Source organism: Channa argus, chromosome 3 (genome assembly GCF_033026475.1).
Source record: "Channa argus isolate prfri chromosome 3, Channa argus male v1.0, whole genome shotgun sequence".
Taxonomy (NCBI): domain Eukaryota; kingdom Metazoa; phylum Chordata; class Actinopteri; order Anabantiformes; family Channidae; genus Channa; species Channa argus.
Genome location: NC_090199.1, coordinates 8,013,214 through 8,031,813, shown reverse-complemented (window position 1 = coordinate 8,031,813; position 18,600 = coordinate 8,013,214). Strand labels below are relative to the sequence as shown.

Genomic DNA, 18,600 nt, shown 5'->3' with positions numbered 1-18,600 from the left:
TCTATGGGCTTTCATATTATCTGCCCCAGAGTGGCTGACATTAAATAATGATCTGAAATCTTTTAATCCTACTTGAATTTTATATCAGTCTAATCAAGTTTTTGCCAATGTCAAGTTTCATGATTAGCTTTTAGCTTTCTTATCAGATTAGAATGCTTACAGCCTTTTTTTTTTTTTTTTACTTCCATACATAGCCACGTTTTAAACAATGTGGAAGTCTTAGAAGATAAACAATATTGTAACATCATACGGGCATGCAGCACATTAATGAGATGAATGTCGATGTTTGTAGACAATATGTTCTATGAGCAAAACAATTAGCAATATTACAATTAGTACCTGTAGTATTTAAAACAAGCAACACATTCAGTGCAGCTATAACACCACACAGATCTCACTGAATTAATAGAACAATCAAGTAAAGACCACAAGTGGGAACAAATGCAATTGCAGTAGTGGCACAAACAAAAATCAAGTACACTGACAGATTGGCATTAACAAGCTGACAGCAACACAGACCAATGAATTAATAATGCTGACAGAAGGGATTAGCCGTAACCCACATGAGAATGACTTTGCCGCTACGAAAGTCTCTAAAAGAAGAGCATATCGAAAGTACACAATACATCACGTAATGTGTGAGGAAGTCAATGCTGCACATGCCTCAGTTGACATTTGGAGTAGTTATATATGAAGCTGCAATTAGCCACGCTTTATTAAAAATACACATCAGGCTTTTTCTTTTCATGACACACACAAACTGCTTGTCTTAACGTGAAAGTGGCCACATCCATATTGTAAAATGGACCACTGAGTTACTGTGTCCATATATTACACTGTCAGCCACATATATTTGGATTTCAGTCTCGAGGACAAACAGATGGTGAGTCATTATTATGTAAAGAAAAAAAAAATGAGTGGGCCCAGTATGGATCCTTGTAGAACAAAAGTGGACAAGCAAAGGGCAGCTGATTGACAATTATGTTCTCAGACAGATTGAGAACAGCTTGAGAGGTGTGATTCCAGCCAGTTAACATTTAGAAAATTAATAGATTGCAGAGGAAAAGGAAACTTTACTGGGACAAGGAAGCAACACCTTAATCCAACTGTACTTATTTCATGGGCAAACAAGTGCCCATATCACCCGCAGTTCAGGGAGTGTGGTTTTCAAATGGCTCTTGATTTCATGTGAGTGGGAAGGTAGCTAAACGTGGGTGTATTTGTTCACCAACACACCGAGTATGTGGGTACTTACTCTTTGATATGTTTGCGGCAGGGCACAGAGTTTCTCATGCAGGTGCCGGTGAGGATGTCCACGTTGTCGACTATGACGAAAGGTTTCTCCTCCAGGGTGACGATGGAGAGGTGGTTTTCGTCTGCGTCCTCGTCCCCGTAAGAGTTATACCTCGGCCACACGGGAAACATCAGCGACAACGTCCCGTTTTCCCACCGGCCCATCTTGGTGTTGTCCAATCGGACACAAACACACAAAAAATCAGGAACTGCCATCTTCATTAAAAACATTTGGACTTTTTAACTTCCGTTTGCAAAAACATTGCAATTATTTGCTACCTTCTCCCACTTCTTTTCTCTGTTCAGGACAATGACGACCAATTTGGGGTTGGCCTGATAGCCATCTGGGGTAAAGGATAAATCTCGCTCCTCGTTCCACACGTGCATCATGTGTCTGCAACACAAAAAACAGTAGGAGGCTATTTGTTTTTGTTTTACATCAGTTAGTGATTATTAGTATGAGCGCACAAGAGCAGATACATTTATAATAACAAGTTAAGCGCTCTGTAATCACTGCAAGAGGATCCTCTTCAAATCAATGCTGTCTTCACCCACTGTGTGCGCACACACAACTGTGTGTGTGTGTGTGCGTGCATGCGTGCGTTTGTTTGTGTGTGGGAGGGAGAAGAGTGAAAGGCCACATATCTCTCCCATCAACATTCTGCATTGATTTCTCCACAGATATAAGCCTGAAAGACAAGTCACTGGTGCAACAAGGCTGCCCTCACTCTCTTACTCACTACAGTTATCCTGCATATGCAAACAGATCCTTTGCTGAAACATTTACACTCGCGAAAGTGAAGCAGTAGAGAGGAGTAAATGAAGCAGTATCACACACAGTGAGGTGGGATTAAGAACACACTCACTCCAGTAAAACAATTTTAGGAAGGCGATGGCTGTTCTGCGTGTTAAGACTGGGATGATAGCATAGGCTCCCATGGGGGGGAATGGATGGCTGTCTAAGGAAGTTTGCTAAAAAGTCACAAGAGGCACAGCAGCTGCCCAAAACAGACTCTTTCTTCGATGCCTTGTGTTCTGTTTTATTAGAAATGGTTTGATTTATTCTGACACTGTGTCAAACACGGTTGGTTGGTTGAGGATATACGACTGAAATATCATCTGACCCAAACAGAGAATTTCAAAAGCCAAAAGCTTTAAAACCGCTTCACAAAACTGCAACATGATTCCCATTTGACACATACTGTATAGAGAACTATTTAATCTAATTGTGAGTCCGATCGTGTGGCAAAACACATTTTAAATGATGCATTCAAATAATACTTGAGTTAATAATACAATAGGTTAAAAAGGGAAACTAAAACAACACTTGTGATTTTATGTGAGCAGAGCACAGGGCAGAAGGCCACAAAGGGTTTGCGCGTCAACTAAAATATTGCGACCAGAAGTCAAAATGCATAAAAGAAAATGCGTGTTGGAGTGCTGTTTGACGTGGACCCTGCGGGTGAAAACTAAGATAATTAAACTCCAGGTCAAACCGGGTGTCACATCTGCAGGAGAGGCGTCAAGAGGCGAACACGTAAATATTGTTGTCGGACAGTGGATTAGAGCGAGGTACATTAATCATCTGTTTTCACAAAGACTTGGAAGCAGGGATGTGCTCTTTCAAAGCAGGCTCCACTCACTCTGAGTACAGAGTAAATAAAAGGTCCCCATCTCCCTCGCATGCGGGCACTGCTAAAATACCAAATAGCTCTGCCATGCTCTCTCAGCCAACACAAATAATTAAATAAAAACCTGCAAAATTACACATAATAGACACTTCTGAGCTACGCTGTCTAACTGATCCACCTGTCATCGTCGCAGATTATAATTCTTTTGACTAATAGTGGCATGACAAGACAAATACATATTTCAGTTTGAAAAATCTTCATGGGGCAAGCAGGTGATGCCCTTGTCAGAGTGCATTGGCACAGCTGAACACATATAGTGGAAACACCGTTGCAGTCTATTCTGGGAAACTGCTGTCTCCTCCTATTTCAGGTTTGTTCCCAATTTTTTTGGAAAAGAAAATTTGATCTAAACCAATGAGGCCTGTGTGTTTTTAAGGTAGATTCCACATCATATATTCGTATGTAGGTGCATAAAACAAACTGTACAACTACATTAAAAACGGGGCCTTGTGATTTTTATTTTATTTTTTATTGTAGGCAATAAAATAAATAAATGTATAAAATCCCTTTCTTTCTACCAGCGTGTGTGGATTTTTTTTTTACTATTACTTCAGTACTGGAGTGGCCAGTGTGTGAACACTTTTTAAAAAACTGTAAGACTAAAGATGGAAGGAAGGCATTTGCCCAATGTCTGTATTGTGGCACGGGGCTTTTAAAAACAGTCACAGCTTAAGGGTTTGCATGGTACACTGGTTCTGTGAAATAAAATAACATTTTGAAACGTACTACTAGCACAAACCTCAATAAACCTGTGGCCCATTTAGTGAGTCCAAACAGACCGAACTACGCTCTGAGATATGAGTTCTTGTCAAGCGAGAATGACAGAATCCAACGGGGCTGATCGCGTCTTTTGAAGTGCCAGATTATGTCGTTCAATTCCTCTCCACCTCGCAGTGTTTATGTGCACATTGCGGGCAGCAAGATTCAATCTAGACTAATGCATGCAGAATTCTGATCATAGCCTCGCCACTTCCAAATCAGAGTGGGGAAATCCAACCTGTCAGTCTATTATTACTGAAATTGGCTGCAGTTGTTTTGACAAATATTCAAATTCGATCAAATAAGTTAGGGAGACAAATGAGGCACCTCCGATTGAGAGAAAAAAAGGTTTGTGTTCCAATTGAGAAATGAGTTATACTGCATCAACCTGTCGACAACAGCAGTACTGTATATGCTTTGATATATAATGCAATGGGCTAATAAAAACAGAAAAATTGGATAATAAAGCCATAATGGTGAAAATCACAAAGTGGTTTTCAGTCTAATGAGGGAACTCGTAACTCATGTGCAGAGCCCAGCAACCTGACCTTCACATTTTAGTCAGCTTTATATAGATTTCTGAATTAATAATACTAATTTAGCCAGTGTATGCTGCACATTCAAAATGCAGACAATATCACACCACAAAACCTGGCAGGGAAGCAGAACCACTAACACATTCTCTATCTGTGCCTTCACGTCTTGGGACGTTCAGTAATAATGTGCTTTCAGGTGTGTGCCCATTTGTCCTCCTTTCTTGTTTAATAGATTTGCCTGTTTTCTCATCACAGAGACTTCAGAGGAGCGTTGCATGCACACGTGTGCACACAAACACAACACACTGACAGTCAAATAGGAAAGTAGAAAGCACAAAGCTCGTACAAGCTGCTTTAATCCTGGCTTAATGACACGAGGTTTAGTCATGTGAAGAAGGTGCACACACACGGAGACACGGGCGAATATCCAAACGGCAGAAAAATACTGGCATACTTAGGATCTAGTTTAGATAGAGTAGCACGAACATGGAGGTCTGCCTGAAGTTCATTTCTTTGGCTCTCAACTCAGTCAGCAGAAGCTCGTACACTGAGCAGCCATGAACACAATAGCTAATAGTGTTAAGTGTCACCTGATATCACAGTGTTTAACAGTCCTGTCATCTCTGCTTTGTTTCTTTCTTCTACCCCTCTCATTAGTACATTAAAAACTGTTATGTAAGAGCGCTCAACCATCAACTACAAAGACAAACAGAGTTATGCAAGTCTCTAGACCTTGATCTCCTCACACTCTCACACATTGCACACATGTACACACCTGCGCAGGGCACTAGGTGGGAGCTTCCCTGGGCTCCTGTCTGATGCTGTGCTGTAGCAGCTGCTCTGGGCCTCTGGCAGCTCCCCCTTCTCTCGCAGCATGGAGGTGGCTGCAAAGGAAATGATGCTCACCCCGTCCCGCACCCGCGTCTCCAGCGGGTACTCCCAGTCATCGTAGGACACGGAGATCATACCCAGGGGAAACACCTGAGAGGAAGAGAGAGGTGGCACATACGGTGTGTGGTGTGTAAGTTTAATTTCACTTCCCTTTTTCCTTTTTGTTTTATATATGTATCGTTCCATCTCTAAGAGGTGTGAAAACTGTGATTTATTGGCAGATTTTAAATAAGTATGAGCACAGCATATGTCCACAGACTTGAATTGTTAATTCATGGTTTTGCCTATGCCATGCAACTGTCAAAATAAAAGGATATTTATAAGTCTTCCTCGCTAAACAAAACATCAAAACACGCCGGCACAGAAATCTGTCAATCTACCCGGCAATACTTTGTTTTTTACATTTTAATGTGAACCTATAAAATCTTTTTTTAAGGAAGCCTGAGACATGAAAAGCAAACACAAATTGGAATATTGAGTCAAAGAGAATGACGGACAAGACAGGGTGGAGAATAGACATTTAAGCATTTTCTGCAAAAAAGGTACACATTCTTTGGATATGTCTCCATTTTTAATGTGAGGGGAACATTTGAGCTGATTATACTTTGAATTATTTATACACATATTTTTGTGCCATTTGGATAATAGCTACGTGGCTGTCCTACATTTTGAGGCTGAATGTGTGTGTAATGCTGTCAAACATCCATTTTAGGGGCTGAGCAAATGTTGTTGGGTACAGAGGGAATGTAAACAAAGCAGTGTGAGAAGTGATTGTTGTAGGATTTACCAAAAGTAAAAGATGACGTTAACAAGTTACCATGGTTTGTCTCTATACTGTCCCAGGTTTAAAAGTGCACTTAGTCATTTTGGGAGATCTATTAATTTGTTTCTGCCAAAGAGCCAGATGAGAAAATCGATACCACTTTCATGTCTTTTGGTGTAATATGGAGCTACGTCCAGCAGCGGGTTAGTGCAGTTTAGCACAAAGACTGGAAACGGGAAGGGGGGGGGGGACTGTTAGCCTATGTTCATTCACGACTTTTTTTTGTCATAGCTGTATATTAGAATTACCTCTCAATATAATGCACTGTAATACAACACCATCATTAACAATGACCCCAATTTTAAAACATAATCAGTAATTGAAACAGAATAGTAAAACGTCTAACACTGTCAAAAAATGAAAATTGTAGGCATCGTAAAAGACTGTATGGCAGGAACTAGGCTGCATTTGTCCAATAATAATTCCTTTCCTTTATTATGTGTGTAAAAAATTCTGAAAATAGAAACAATAATTTGTTTTATTCTTTTTATTCAACAGTTTGAACTATTTCTTTGTAGTAGAGTAGGTAAATGTTTTCTTCTGTGAGCACAAAGGCAGCGGCTTCCCCATGTTTCTTTATACCATAGCTCAATGCCGGCTGTGACATTGTATTAGACAGACGTGCATGACGAAATGAGCTATTTCCCACAATGTCAAACCATTGATTTAACAATGTGTTTTTTATTAGCTGCAGAGAATGAGGGAGATGAGAAATACAGGAGAGGAAGCACACGACCCTCAACAGCCTGGAATCAGAAACACTGCTTGTCCTGTCAAACCACTCAAAAGTGGCCACCTGTTACTACATATGGGGCTCCAGTACCTCAGGGGTAAAGTCTGGGTTCCCGGTGGTGAGACTAGACACAATCCAGATGTAACCGGCTCCTATCAGGCCCAAGGACCGAGCTTCCTCCAGGATATACCTGTCGAAGGAGTAGAATCATAGAGTTAATAAAGATCCAGTGTTGACATTTTGGCAGCAAACAACAGAGAGACAGTACGAGCAAAAGAAAATGAAATACACAAATACTTACACAGCCTCATCCTTGGAGCAGTACAGCAATATAACAGGACTCTGGATCCTCTTGAGGGCGATGTGTGATTTAGAGTTTGGGTCGCCATCTACAGCATCTAGAGTCACCACACTCTGCAGGTCCCAGCGCACAAAGCTGTAACACAATACACCATTAAATAACACAAGGTACTTAATCTTGTCAGTGGCCATAAATAAAGTGTTAAGACTGAACAGTGTCTGCATGTGTGTGTGTGTGCGCATGTGGGGATGTGAAATCATTACCTGTGATCCACAGTTATCCTCAGTGTGCTGATGAATTCCTGGTATCCAGGGAACTTTGAAGTGACAATAGAAAAAACATGCCAGTCATACTCCTCCATTATAGCAAGCATGAGGAGGGCCTCCTGCTGCAGAGCCGCGCCAAACTGGAAGAACGTAGACTTCTCATCCTGCAATGACACACAGGGCAGCAGTAGAGGAAGTCAGCAGATTTATCTGAGAAACTGAATTAACTGCAGAAAAGAGCTGGAGTAAGTGCAAATCAGACTCAAAAACCAAATAGAATTAGAAGCACCCATTTTTAATTTTGCAATCAGTGAGTCAGAGCGGGAGAGGGAGGGAGATAAGAGAGAGCATAAACGTTAGAGAAGCGACAAGGAGAGAGAGGAAATGGAGGAAAGAGGAAGAGGGACTGAGACACTAAGAGAGTTAGATTTAGTCAACAAGTTTTGTGACCTAATGGTCGGAGATAACTGCCTTATAATTCAAAGGTTTGGTTCACTTTAACCCTCTGTAGCCAACATGACAACAGCCATGTACTATCTGTCTCGAATGGTCATTAAGCAAGAGGCTCAACCGGAAGTGAACTAGTGGTCAGTGCAAGAGTGAAATCCAGTCGTAAGAATAAACAAAACCAAAGTAGGTATTAAACAGACTGAAAGCCAAAGGGAGTGTGGAATACGTTGCTGATCATTGCAAAATGTATGTTTGCATAAAATGCAAGTTGAGTTTCCCCTCTGGGATAACAAATAGATAGCACGACAGTCCATCACCACACAAGAGAGAGAAGAGAGGGGAGGAGGAGCAGAAAGGGAGAAAACGAAAAAGGCAGAGTGACGCAAAGGAGAAAAATGTTCCAGCTGTGTGAGATAGATTGAGATACCTGCTGCAGAAAAGTGGAATGAGGAGATAGATTGTTAGGAGCAAAACTGAGACAAAAACACCAAGTCTCCTGACGAGATTCCTTTCTGTCTTCACACACAAACACAAACACACACACTCAGACCACACGAAAAGAACGTGATGCATTGTACATCAAAGCCCTCATAAACACACTAGGAGAATTTCAGCTCCTGTTTCTCTGCCCTCAGCGCCACCACCCTCACATGTATCCACGTGTAGATACAGTGGCCTCAGACTTTCACTTTTTACCCATCAATACACCCAGCAACACACAATGACGCAGAATTATTTGAAATTCTATTAAAGTCATCAAACTAAAACTTGAGATGAGTCTAGAACTTGAGTGGAGTCCATCTGTGGCAGGAGACCTAAAGACGGCAGTTCACAGACGCTACCAGTCTGACAAAGCCCAAGAGGATCTTTCAGGAAGAGCGGGATAAACTGCCCAAATCCAGGTGTTCAGAGCTTGTAGAGACTTATCGAGGAGACTTGAAGTTGTAATTTCCTGAAGGGGGCTTTCTACAAAGTACTGACTTAAGGTTCTGAATACAAAGTATGTCCTCTGAAATGAGAAATTTCACTTTTTGAATTTGAATGAAGGTGCAAACATTTGTAAAAGCAAAAAAAAAACTTAAGTTACACGTAAATGTGTGTAAAGCTCATTTTATGTTACTTGTCTTGTCCTTTAACAAAAAGCTCTCAGTTCTGGCCAACACACAAAAAACCTCTGTCCTGCAGAGATTTAACTCCCTCCACTGCTACAAAAAAAAGAAAAAAAAGAAAGGCGAGGGGTGGGGGTGAAATTGTACTTCTAAAAGATCTAACTCACTGTTTCCATCGATGTGTGTCTGTGTGTGCATCGCTTTACACCTTTCTCAAATTTAGAAAAGAGAGCCGAGAACAAAAACCCTGCATCTGTGTGGCAACAGGCACATCCTCAATTCTAGCCAGATTACACCAACACACATAAACAAATACTAGCATGCACAAACACCCACTCACGCCCTCGTACACTCAAACACAAATCCGTGCTGGGAACAATCAGCCTATTTACTACACATGCAGAACTGTTAATTGTTTAAGGAGTAATTCCGGTTTATTTTAATGTGGGTCAGATTTTTGCAGTTTCAACTCATTATGACAATATTGTGTTAATCAAAGCTTTGTTCAGCTCAAGAAACACGAGATCATCCAGGCAAAATGAAAATCAGATTGTAAACGAGAGGACAATTCGGAAAGATTATCTCAATTACTTTATTTGTAGGTAAAATCATGAGTGCACACACACACACACACACACACACACACACACACACACACACACGGTATTCAGGTGAAGCTGCCAATCAAAACTGTGGAGCCAGCTGCTGTAAGTCTGAGCAGATACAATGTAAAAGTCAAGCTGCTGGGTATCTGCCCTGTGCCTGGGTGAGTTAGGGATTCACGGCATTTTCTGATTTAACTCAGGCCAGTCAATAAATAAGTCTGGATCGGGCTATTATCTCATCTTTGCTATGTTAAGGGTAAGATTTAAAGGCAAATTAACACAGCCTGAAAGCCTAAAAGCCACGACAGGCCCCAGCCAGAGAGCAAAGCATCAATGAATACTGGACGTCTATAGGAATCCTCACCCAATTTCTTTGTGTAGTGATGACTCACACACTAATAGTTCCTCATTTTGCAACTGAGTGCACACAACTAGAGCAAATATAGCAAGAAAGAACCATTCAGTCAGTCTATAAACTCTGATTTATTTCTACAAGACAGTTTACTCAATGATTTTGCCATTCACTCATTTACTCGTTCAAATAAGTTTGGTTAAAGTGAAAGTTTGTTTAAAACCTGAATGACTACGCTGCTCTAATAAAATGTAATAATGAAATTGTCCTTCAGGCTATTTCTCAAGGAGAAATGCCAAATATTTTGCTGGTTCTCATTTGTTGCTCTTTTATGCTGCTGTAGCCTTGTGTTTGGGTTTGGCGGTTGGTCATAACAAGTCATTTAAAAAATGTCAGCGTGAGCTCTGGGGACTTATTGCCGTTTTTTTTTGACATTTTATTATTTTAATAAATTGTTTAAAAGGCAAAAATGTATAAATAAACGTGCAATTAGCTACTAATTATGTGGCACTCGTTGTGTTATCATCACCTAAGAATGAGAAGGACAGGCGAAGTGTTTAAAAGTCAATCTGAATTATGAAACATAAAGTGACGCTACAGACCAGAAACCATTGCTGATGCAAAACAACGCATTCATTTTTGTCTCAGCAATTTTTTCTCAGCAAAGGCCTACGTGGTTATTTTTATGTTTCTGATGAAATATACTGACTGAAGACAAACACACAACGGTGGGATCAACCAGATAGTACTGAGGTGGTGCTACATAAAATATATGTTTAAAATGTGCTTTTAACGTGATTAATATTTACACCTGCCACTGTGGTCTAACCCACACATTTACTTCCATACACCTTCGCAATCTGAGAAAAGGAGTGTGTGTGTGCGCATGCGTGTGTGTGTGTGTGTGTGTGTGTATAAGTGAGGTGAATGTCTTTTTAGAAGACTGAGGGGTGACCTGCATCTTCTCATCAAATCACACAAGTCCACCAAGAAGCTCACGTATGAATAATGCACAAACACACACACACACACACACACACACACACACACACACACACACACACACACACACACACCGTACACACAAACCCAAATGTGTTTTCAAATTGTAACCCAGATTTACTGATGACATTGTGCATGAATTATACAAATACAGTGAACGTTATGTACAGCTTCACATCCACTCACATGCATGGGCACAGTATGTGTACATGCATAAAGGCCCCTCAAAATATGCATGTAGCTTCACTCATGAGCCAGCACTGCCATGAATAATACACCAGCAAAACCAAGACAGTATCTAACTTATTCTATCTCCCACTTACACAAAAACACAAACACACACACACACACACTCTACTTCAAGTCAAATTTCATTTTTGTTTACAGCAATCAGATTAAGAAAATATGAAAGTGTGGAGAGAATCGCACAGATCCAGGATAATGAGGGACGAACTGACACATTTCTAGAAATCACAGGGAGAAGGAGCCATGTGGGCTCCAAGACGAGGAGTGGAGTCCTAGAAGCAGGGAAGGTGGATGAAGCGAGAAGTGAGCAAACAAAAGATAGCAAAATATGAAAGGCTGGGAGAAGAGCACATGACATTAGCAGCACAAAAGAAGATTTCCACTATGCGAAATGAGAGATAATGAGAAATAAATGGCAGCAAGGAGGAGGAGGATGATGAGGCCAGCAATGTGCTATATAAAAATTTAATTCAGTAGGTCAGTTAGGAGGGAGCGGCTACATTAAGTTGGCCTGACAAAGTATGGCCCCCAGATGCTGCTAAGTACCATCCCACTTAAGTCTGCACAAAAGTGCGAACAAAGTAGCACAGCAAAATAAGGCCTGTGTCAACAAAATGAGGCTTGGAGCAGCTGCAGGGGTCAAACGCAAAACGCAAAATTATTCAATTGCTACAAATTGAAAAGAGACACAGTGGCAACGCCACAAATGTCCATTTTCTGAATGAGATCCACCTTAAAGTTATGTTGAAATAATAAAACACATCCCCGAATCGTTCTGGTGAATAGAACATTCAAATTCAATGTGCTGCAAAGCACAGAAGAGGTACTACCTGAGGCTTAGGGTACATGTAACTGACAAAACACCAAAAACTAATTTGAGGAACAAATTTTATTAGTATCTTTTCAGAACGAGAAACAGTAGGCACAGTGATAAACAGATATGTCCCCAACCCAGTGAAAATGTGTTTCCACCAAGATGAACATGAAATAATGAAATCCTACCCAAGGTGCAGGGTGGGAATATTTTCATGGGGCATTAAGATAATAGACAGTTTAAGATAGCTGTCCAAATCACTCATCGTGGAAAAATGAAGTGGGAATTTTTTTAACCTGGTTTGCACTGTTCTGTTATTTACAGGACACCCAACAAAGTTTATGTTTCCATAGACGCAAATCTCAAAGTCAACTCAAACTGTCAGAAAAAGACGGACCAATAGACAGTTTATCATGTCAACTCTTTTCACTGGTATAATGAAGAGTGGTTGTCTTCCTTTTAGTTCATACAATTATTAAATTTGGACAATAGGCAAAATCCTATTTAGACATTTCACAGCACATTAGTGAATGTTAAATGCGGTGCTGTATTCCTCACTTTTGCTATTCAATGCTTTTCTTAATTTCAACAAATCTTTAACCAAAACCAGGATGGTTTTATTATTATGTATTATTATTATTATTATTATGCAAGATTACATTTAGGTGTAGGCGTGCCAGCACCCTGCTGGTTGTGTGGCATTGCTTACTGCAAAGCAATGGACTGCATCCATGATTTTTTTTTCAACCGTTAAACGATGCCGGCATGCTGGAGCCCCTCCCAGCTGTTATAGGGTAAGAGGAGGGGATGCAGCCTGGACAGGTCGACAGTCTACCAAAGGGCTGACACACAGCCCTGTGAGACAGACATGGACACAGACAAGCATGTACTCCTACGAGCAATTTAAAGTCACCAATTAACCTGCACGTCTTTGGACCGTGGGAGGACACCTACGCAGACACGGGGAGAACATGCACACCACAGAAAGGCCACAGCCGGCTGGTTGATTCAAACCAAGGACCATCCACTGTAGTTATGAGGCCAGACGCCTAATTAGTGTCATTAATTATATAGTTAACAAGTGAAAACTTCAGAATTTCTGAAGAGAAAGCTGGCTCCTAATTCAAACCGCCCTTACCGAATATCCATACTAGATTGCTATGCTCCAAATTTGTAAAAACAAAACGTGTCAAAGCCACCTCATCTCAGGAATTACAGATATTTTGTAAGCCACATTCTACTAGAACCATATCAGCATCGTAAGGATTAATTAGACACCGATGGTTAGCAGGAGAATGGAAAATAGGCACAGGAAGCAAAGGTCTGTAAAACATTAAAACTGCACTAAAGAGCTACACTGGTAAACAGGAAGCATTTTCTGTTGCAGTCTAATTCTCAGTAAATGCTCAGCAGATGTTCTGCAAAGTGCTAACAAACACTGCTCTAAATCCACCGGCTAACAAAGCCTTAGCCAAGCAAAGCCCCTTACAAACAAAACACCTAGGGTAGGCTCGGTTAGGGAGCTGTTGTCACTTGCCCGGCCAAAAATTCCCATTCAGAAAAACAAAAAAAAAGAAAAAAAAGATAGCGTGCGAGGTAGCGGCTCCTGAAGAATCTATTCATTCCAATCACATTTTTTGATCTCTTGGTGTTGGAACTGTGCTGCGACTTTAGACAACTGACAAATTATTTTATTTGCGCATAAAAGTCAAATGTGTAACACCAAACATGGTTCTTTGGGGACTTTCTAAAAGATGCGGACAAGGACAGCACATTCAACAGCCCTTATAGCAGAGACATAACATAGAAAATTCTCTTGAAACTAACAGATTGTACAGGCTGGTCCCTCAGTAGCTACTGTAGCAGGCAGCACTCCCTTAAGCTCTGAAGGCGCTTCGGTTTTAGAACATAGAGAAGGCTCCCAAAGCCCACGTCCACTAGCCGAACATAGTCTTTCTACATTCCCAGAATTGACAGAGAACTGTAGCATTTAGCTTGCAAACACTGCCTCCCAATGCTAACAAAGACTACTTTAGTATTTAACAAGAGGTGAGTCCCAATGCTTAAGTCTACTGTAGTATTTAACAGTCTCATAGTCCCCAGGCAAACACAGAATGGCATTTAAGACAGCACCGAGCCCCCGAGCTAGTGGAGCCTAGTTCAGACTGGCGGAGCACTAGGGCTCACCACTAACTCAGACAAGCATGTAATGGACAGCAGCGCGGGGCTGGACTGACAAAGCGCGCAGCATTACAGCAAAACCTCAGAATGTAATATGCGACTGAAATCCGGCAACGTCTCCTGACGCTTAAAACACATTTTCCTCTTCCCACTTAACACTTAGTTTTTCAAATGGGGCTGATGTTATTTTACAAGTTATCCAGCTTCGTCAGAATAAGCCCCCTGTAGGGACCCGTATTTTTAGAGGAGCTGTAATAGCGTGATAAAGTGCGAGGGGAAAAGGCCATAATTAATAAATGAATAATCGATACAGAAATGTGTAAACATGCAGTAGAGGAGACATTAGTCATTTTGAGTGTGGTAAATGCAGTTTAGGGATCAAATCGTTGATGGACATTATTGGCAAAAAGGGGGAATGTTGTGCACAAGAAATGCAACCCAGATGTTTTATAACTGCCAGTGCTTACCGGTGAAATGGAACCAACTGGACTTAGTCTAGACAATTACTAGGCAATTTACAACTATCTGACTTTTTGTAGTTTAAATTTCTCTGCATGTAATTTCCGGAAGATTGGGGAAACAAACAGAAATGGGGATGGTTATTTATGACTGCTTTTCCTCCCATCTTGACTTTTGCAACTTCCTTTTCACCTACCGTAGAAAGATGTCCCTTGATCACTTACAAGGTGTTCAAAACGCTGCAGGTAATTTCTTAAAATATTTCCCCCATTTTGTTGTCTTTACGCTGGCTTCCAATTAAATTCACAAGCCACTTATGCCCAGCAGAACTCCAGATTAATAGTCCAGATTTCCATATGACCAGCAGAGACCAGCCTACAATCAGGGCTTATTTGTTCTTTCCTACAATAAGCTCAAGAAAAGGAGACTGGGCTTTTGAGGTTGTAGCTCCTCAACTCTGAAACTGAAAGATCTGTGCAGTTCTGCTTATGTTTAGCTTTGACTTTCCTTGTTTTTGCTTTATTTTTTGCTTTATTGTAAAGCGCTTTGTGAGGTCTGCTCTTGAAAGGTACTATAAAAATAAACTTACTTTGTTTTTTCACAAATTCTTTCTTGGATGTTATGACTGACATAACTAACTACTAGCGAAGATTGATTGCTTACAATTGAACATTTCTCGCTATTCCAGGAAGATAAATAGCCGCATCGATTCAGATAGATAGGTCTCAAAGTTATTTTTATATCGCATAACATTGGGTATTCAGTAGAAGTGGCTTTTAAAATTGTTTATTTGCTTATTAAATTCTGTGTCAGCCCTGTGATGGTGGCCTGTCAAGGGTGTACCCCGCCTCTCTCTGCAGCTGGGATTGGCTCCAGCCCCTCTGCGACCCTTAACAGGGTTAGTGGTTTCGATAATGGATGGAAGAATGGATGCTTATTAGATTGAAATACTTATGGCCTTTTTTGCTTCCGTAGAGAAGTACTTTATCTCTCATCTAGACACTTGATTTGTATTTGCGATGTGTTGCCTTAACAGTCAGAAAAAGTCTGAACTCACCACTGTTTGCCACAGTTAGAAACTAATACACTCTGTTCTACTGACGGTTTACCTTAATTATCTCAGGGAAGTCATAAACTCACATTTGTTTTCGAAAATCCATTAAAAACTGCTCGCAGACATATTGCTGCCTTGAACAACATACAGTCATCCATCATAGCTGCGCAATATAGTTCTTTCTTGTCAACGTGTAAGTTGAGACTTTTTTCTTCCACTTTTTTGGGGAATATTTTGTGTAGCAATAACAAATGATCAGTTCTTAATACATGATGAGATTAGCATGAGATAAGAACTGTATCAATCCACTTCTGGTGACATGCCAGAGATCCTGAAAGTGACTGCAGCAGGTTAGACTTTTCATCTACAGCGACCATCAGAACAGATTTTTATTTACTGTGTTTGCAGGTTTGTTATATGTAATACTGTCTATACTGCTGCTGCCAACGTTTGCCGGTTTTATTACCATCACACACCCAACACCAGCAAGTGTAAATTCAAAATGATTTCTGTTCTGACCTTTTTGTCTTCATCCAACTGGTAAACCATAGCAAAATGTGCATATAATACGACTTTGTTGTAATTTGTGTGCAATGTTTTGATCACTGACAAAATGGTAAATATGCAATAATTGCTGTAGAGTAAAAAGAGAGCTGTTGTCTGACACTGACAAATAAGAAAAACAAAGCCAGCTTTTTAGGTTAGGACTGTAAAACACAAACACGCTCGTACTATATACCATTTTGATTTAATTAGGAAGAGCATTATTCATTATTGGGACAGAAGGAAAACAAAATGTTTGCTTTTTTTACGTTGCAGATTAACCAAAGTGTGAACCTCATGATCAAATATCCACTCTGTTTAATATTCTGTTTGCTAATTTGATGTTATTTTGTTAAGAAATACCCTGTACACAAAGAGTCTTGCTTTTTAGCTGCATTGAAAAACATGTTGCACTGCGTTTCTGTGTAAGATTAAATTGTCCCCTATAAATCATGAGCCATTGTCTGCAGTGCTCACTCCATCACATACTGCATTAGTGTGCAAAAAGCCAACTAGAATATTGTAAAAAAAAAACAACAAATAAAACAAAAAGAGAGAGAATTATTCAGCAGAGGAAAAGAAAACTAATTCTTAGCAGAACTCTGACAATGCACAAACAACTGGATGGCAGAAGTGTGCTTGCCAAGTACTGCCAGTTAAATCTGTCACCTGAGTGGTAGCTGGTGTTTGCGTGCATCCAAGTGTCAGAATGCTGCTCACGGCAGAGGCTAATCACAGCACCTGTTTAGGAGAGATTACAGCAAGATCCGCCAGAGTGCTGAAAGGTCTGTCCAGGTTGTGACATCCACATGCACAAGCATCTGTGTGGCAGAAAAAGAATAAGGATGCGTGTGGTTTGTGTGTCTGAGTGTGTGTGTGTGTGCGCTGTGGATACTGTTTAAGTAATAATAACTGTTTGACTTATAGAGCTTCAGAGAGAAAGAGATGTTAATGTTATTTTACCCCACTGCATGGAAAATAAATGACACAGCAAACCTCATTCCTCCCTCGGTTTCTCTCTTCCCTCATCAGTGAATGAATTTAAAACAGCTCAGAACTGAGCAAGACCCTGCATCCTCCTCCCTCCTCTGGCAGCCTTCATTGGCAAATCAAAGAATTGCCAGTTTGATATTTATAGCTGAAGTGCCTTTGGGTAAAAAAAAAAAAAAAAGAAAAAAAAAGCACTCTCCCTTTTACTGTCTCTCCCTCTCTCTCTCCCAGCCTACTGACGGTGACTCTGTTGGACTTTAGAAACCTTAGGCCTGGTGTAAAAATGGCAGCAAACTGTGAGTCATCCCATCTCGGCTGACTACCTCAGTGTTGATTGCTGGACCGTGGTAAAACCGGCCAAGAGCCTCAGGTCTGAGAACAGGACGGCCAGTCAGGGTCGGGGTCAGGGCACCTGTCCAGTGCCACTGCAATACAAAAGGCTCTGGCTAGTGCAGGGATACCACAAGCCAGACGATTAATGAGACAATCCACAGCGTGTTAGTCTCTTCCTGCTCTTAGAGAAGCGCTACAGGCCCCACTGAATAGCACAACATTGGTTTATCCCCGTTTTGGTAAGAATTATATTAGCCCAGTGTTTCCTTAAGTGAGTTGTTGACAGCCCAGGCATTATGCTTGCTAAATACCACAGAGTAAGTTTATACAATGACACAGGCGTCCAGGGGGCATGTCAGCCGGGATTCTGAAAGGAATGCTGGAAAGTGGTGAAGGAGTTTTGCAGACATTGTTTGCAGGATAAGGAGGGGGAAAGACAAATCACTAATTCTGCCGAGGAAAGAAAAGCGGTAGCTGAAGGGGGATTCATTCATTATATATAAGCCTTACTCAGGTCTGTGTAAGCCTTTTTATACCAAAAACACTCCCACTACACTATTGTGCACACGCACACATAAAACTCTTGTTGCTACATTTAGTTAAACCAGCAACAGGCTAACATGCGCTAATCCTCTCTCCTGCAGCCTCTGCTGAGTTTGTCCCCATGTGGATCCATTTCCTCCGGTTTAACACCATCACTGGTCTCCTCTGTTCCACATCTCCCCCTGCTCCTCTTTTCTTCCTTCCCAAATCCAGCCCCTTGTTCCCTTTACTTTTGTTCACACGACATTCACTACCCACTGTTACCATGGCAAATCAATGGTCAGTCTACAGATGGGAGCAGATTCATTTCTTCCTAGCGCACGCAAACGCACGCAAACACACACACACACACACACACACACACACACACACACACACACACACAGATGCCTAAACACTCGACGTGTTTGCTTCACGCTCTGGCATTTCACCACTCTGGTAAAGGATAGGTGTTGGTGTGCTTCGTGGTTAAGTGCATGCAGGCAGACGTGTTTGTTCGCGTTTGTGTGTGCATGTGTGTGTATGTGTGCGTGTGGCCAATGTTTCAAAGATCAGATAAGAAAATTTCCTTTACTAATTAGTAAAGTAAGGCTGTTGTCCCGAAGGAGAAGACAGCATACCAAATG

The 18,600-nt window shown here is 41.0% G+C and overlaps 1 protein-coding gene across 3 annotated transcripts in view; it reads right to left on the bottom strand.

The window, feature by feature from the left end:
• Nucleotides 1-18,600, bottom strand: part of grin2ab (glutamate receptor, ionotropic, N-methyl D-aspartate 2A, b) — a 90,602-nt gene that overhangs the window by 22,180 nt on the left and 49,822 nt on the right. For all 3 annotated transcript variants that reach the window (XM_067499002.1, XM_067499003.1, XM_067499001.1), the window contains exons 5-10: nt 7,291-7,457; nt 7,028-7,162; nt 6,817-6,916; nt 5,055-5,260; nt 1,573-1,687; nt 1,256-1,458 (exon numbers count right to left, since the gene is read on the bottom strand). In XM_067499002.1, the coding sequence (XP_067355103.1) occupies nt 1,256-1,458; nt 1,573-1,687; nt 5,055-5,260; nt 6,817-6,916; nt 7,028-7,162; nt 7,291-7,457 (926 nt within the window). The remainder of the gene's footprint in view (nt 1-1,255; nt 1,459-1,572; nt 1,688-5,054; nt 5,261-6,816; nt 6,917-7,027; nt 7,163-7,290; nt 7,458-18,600) is intronic.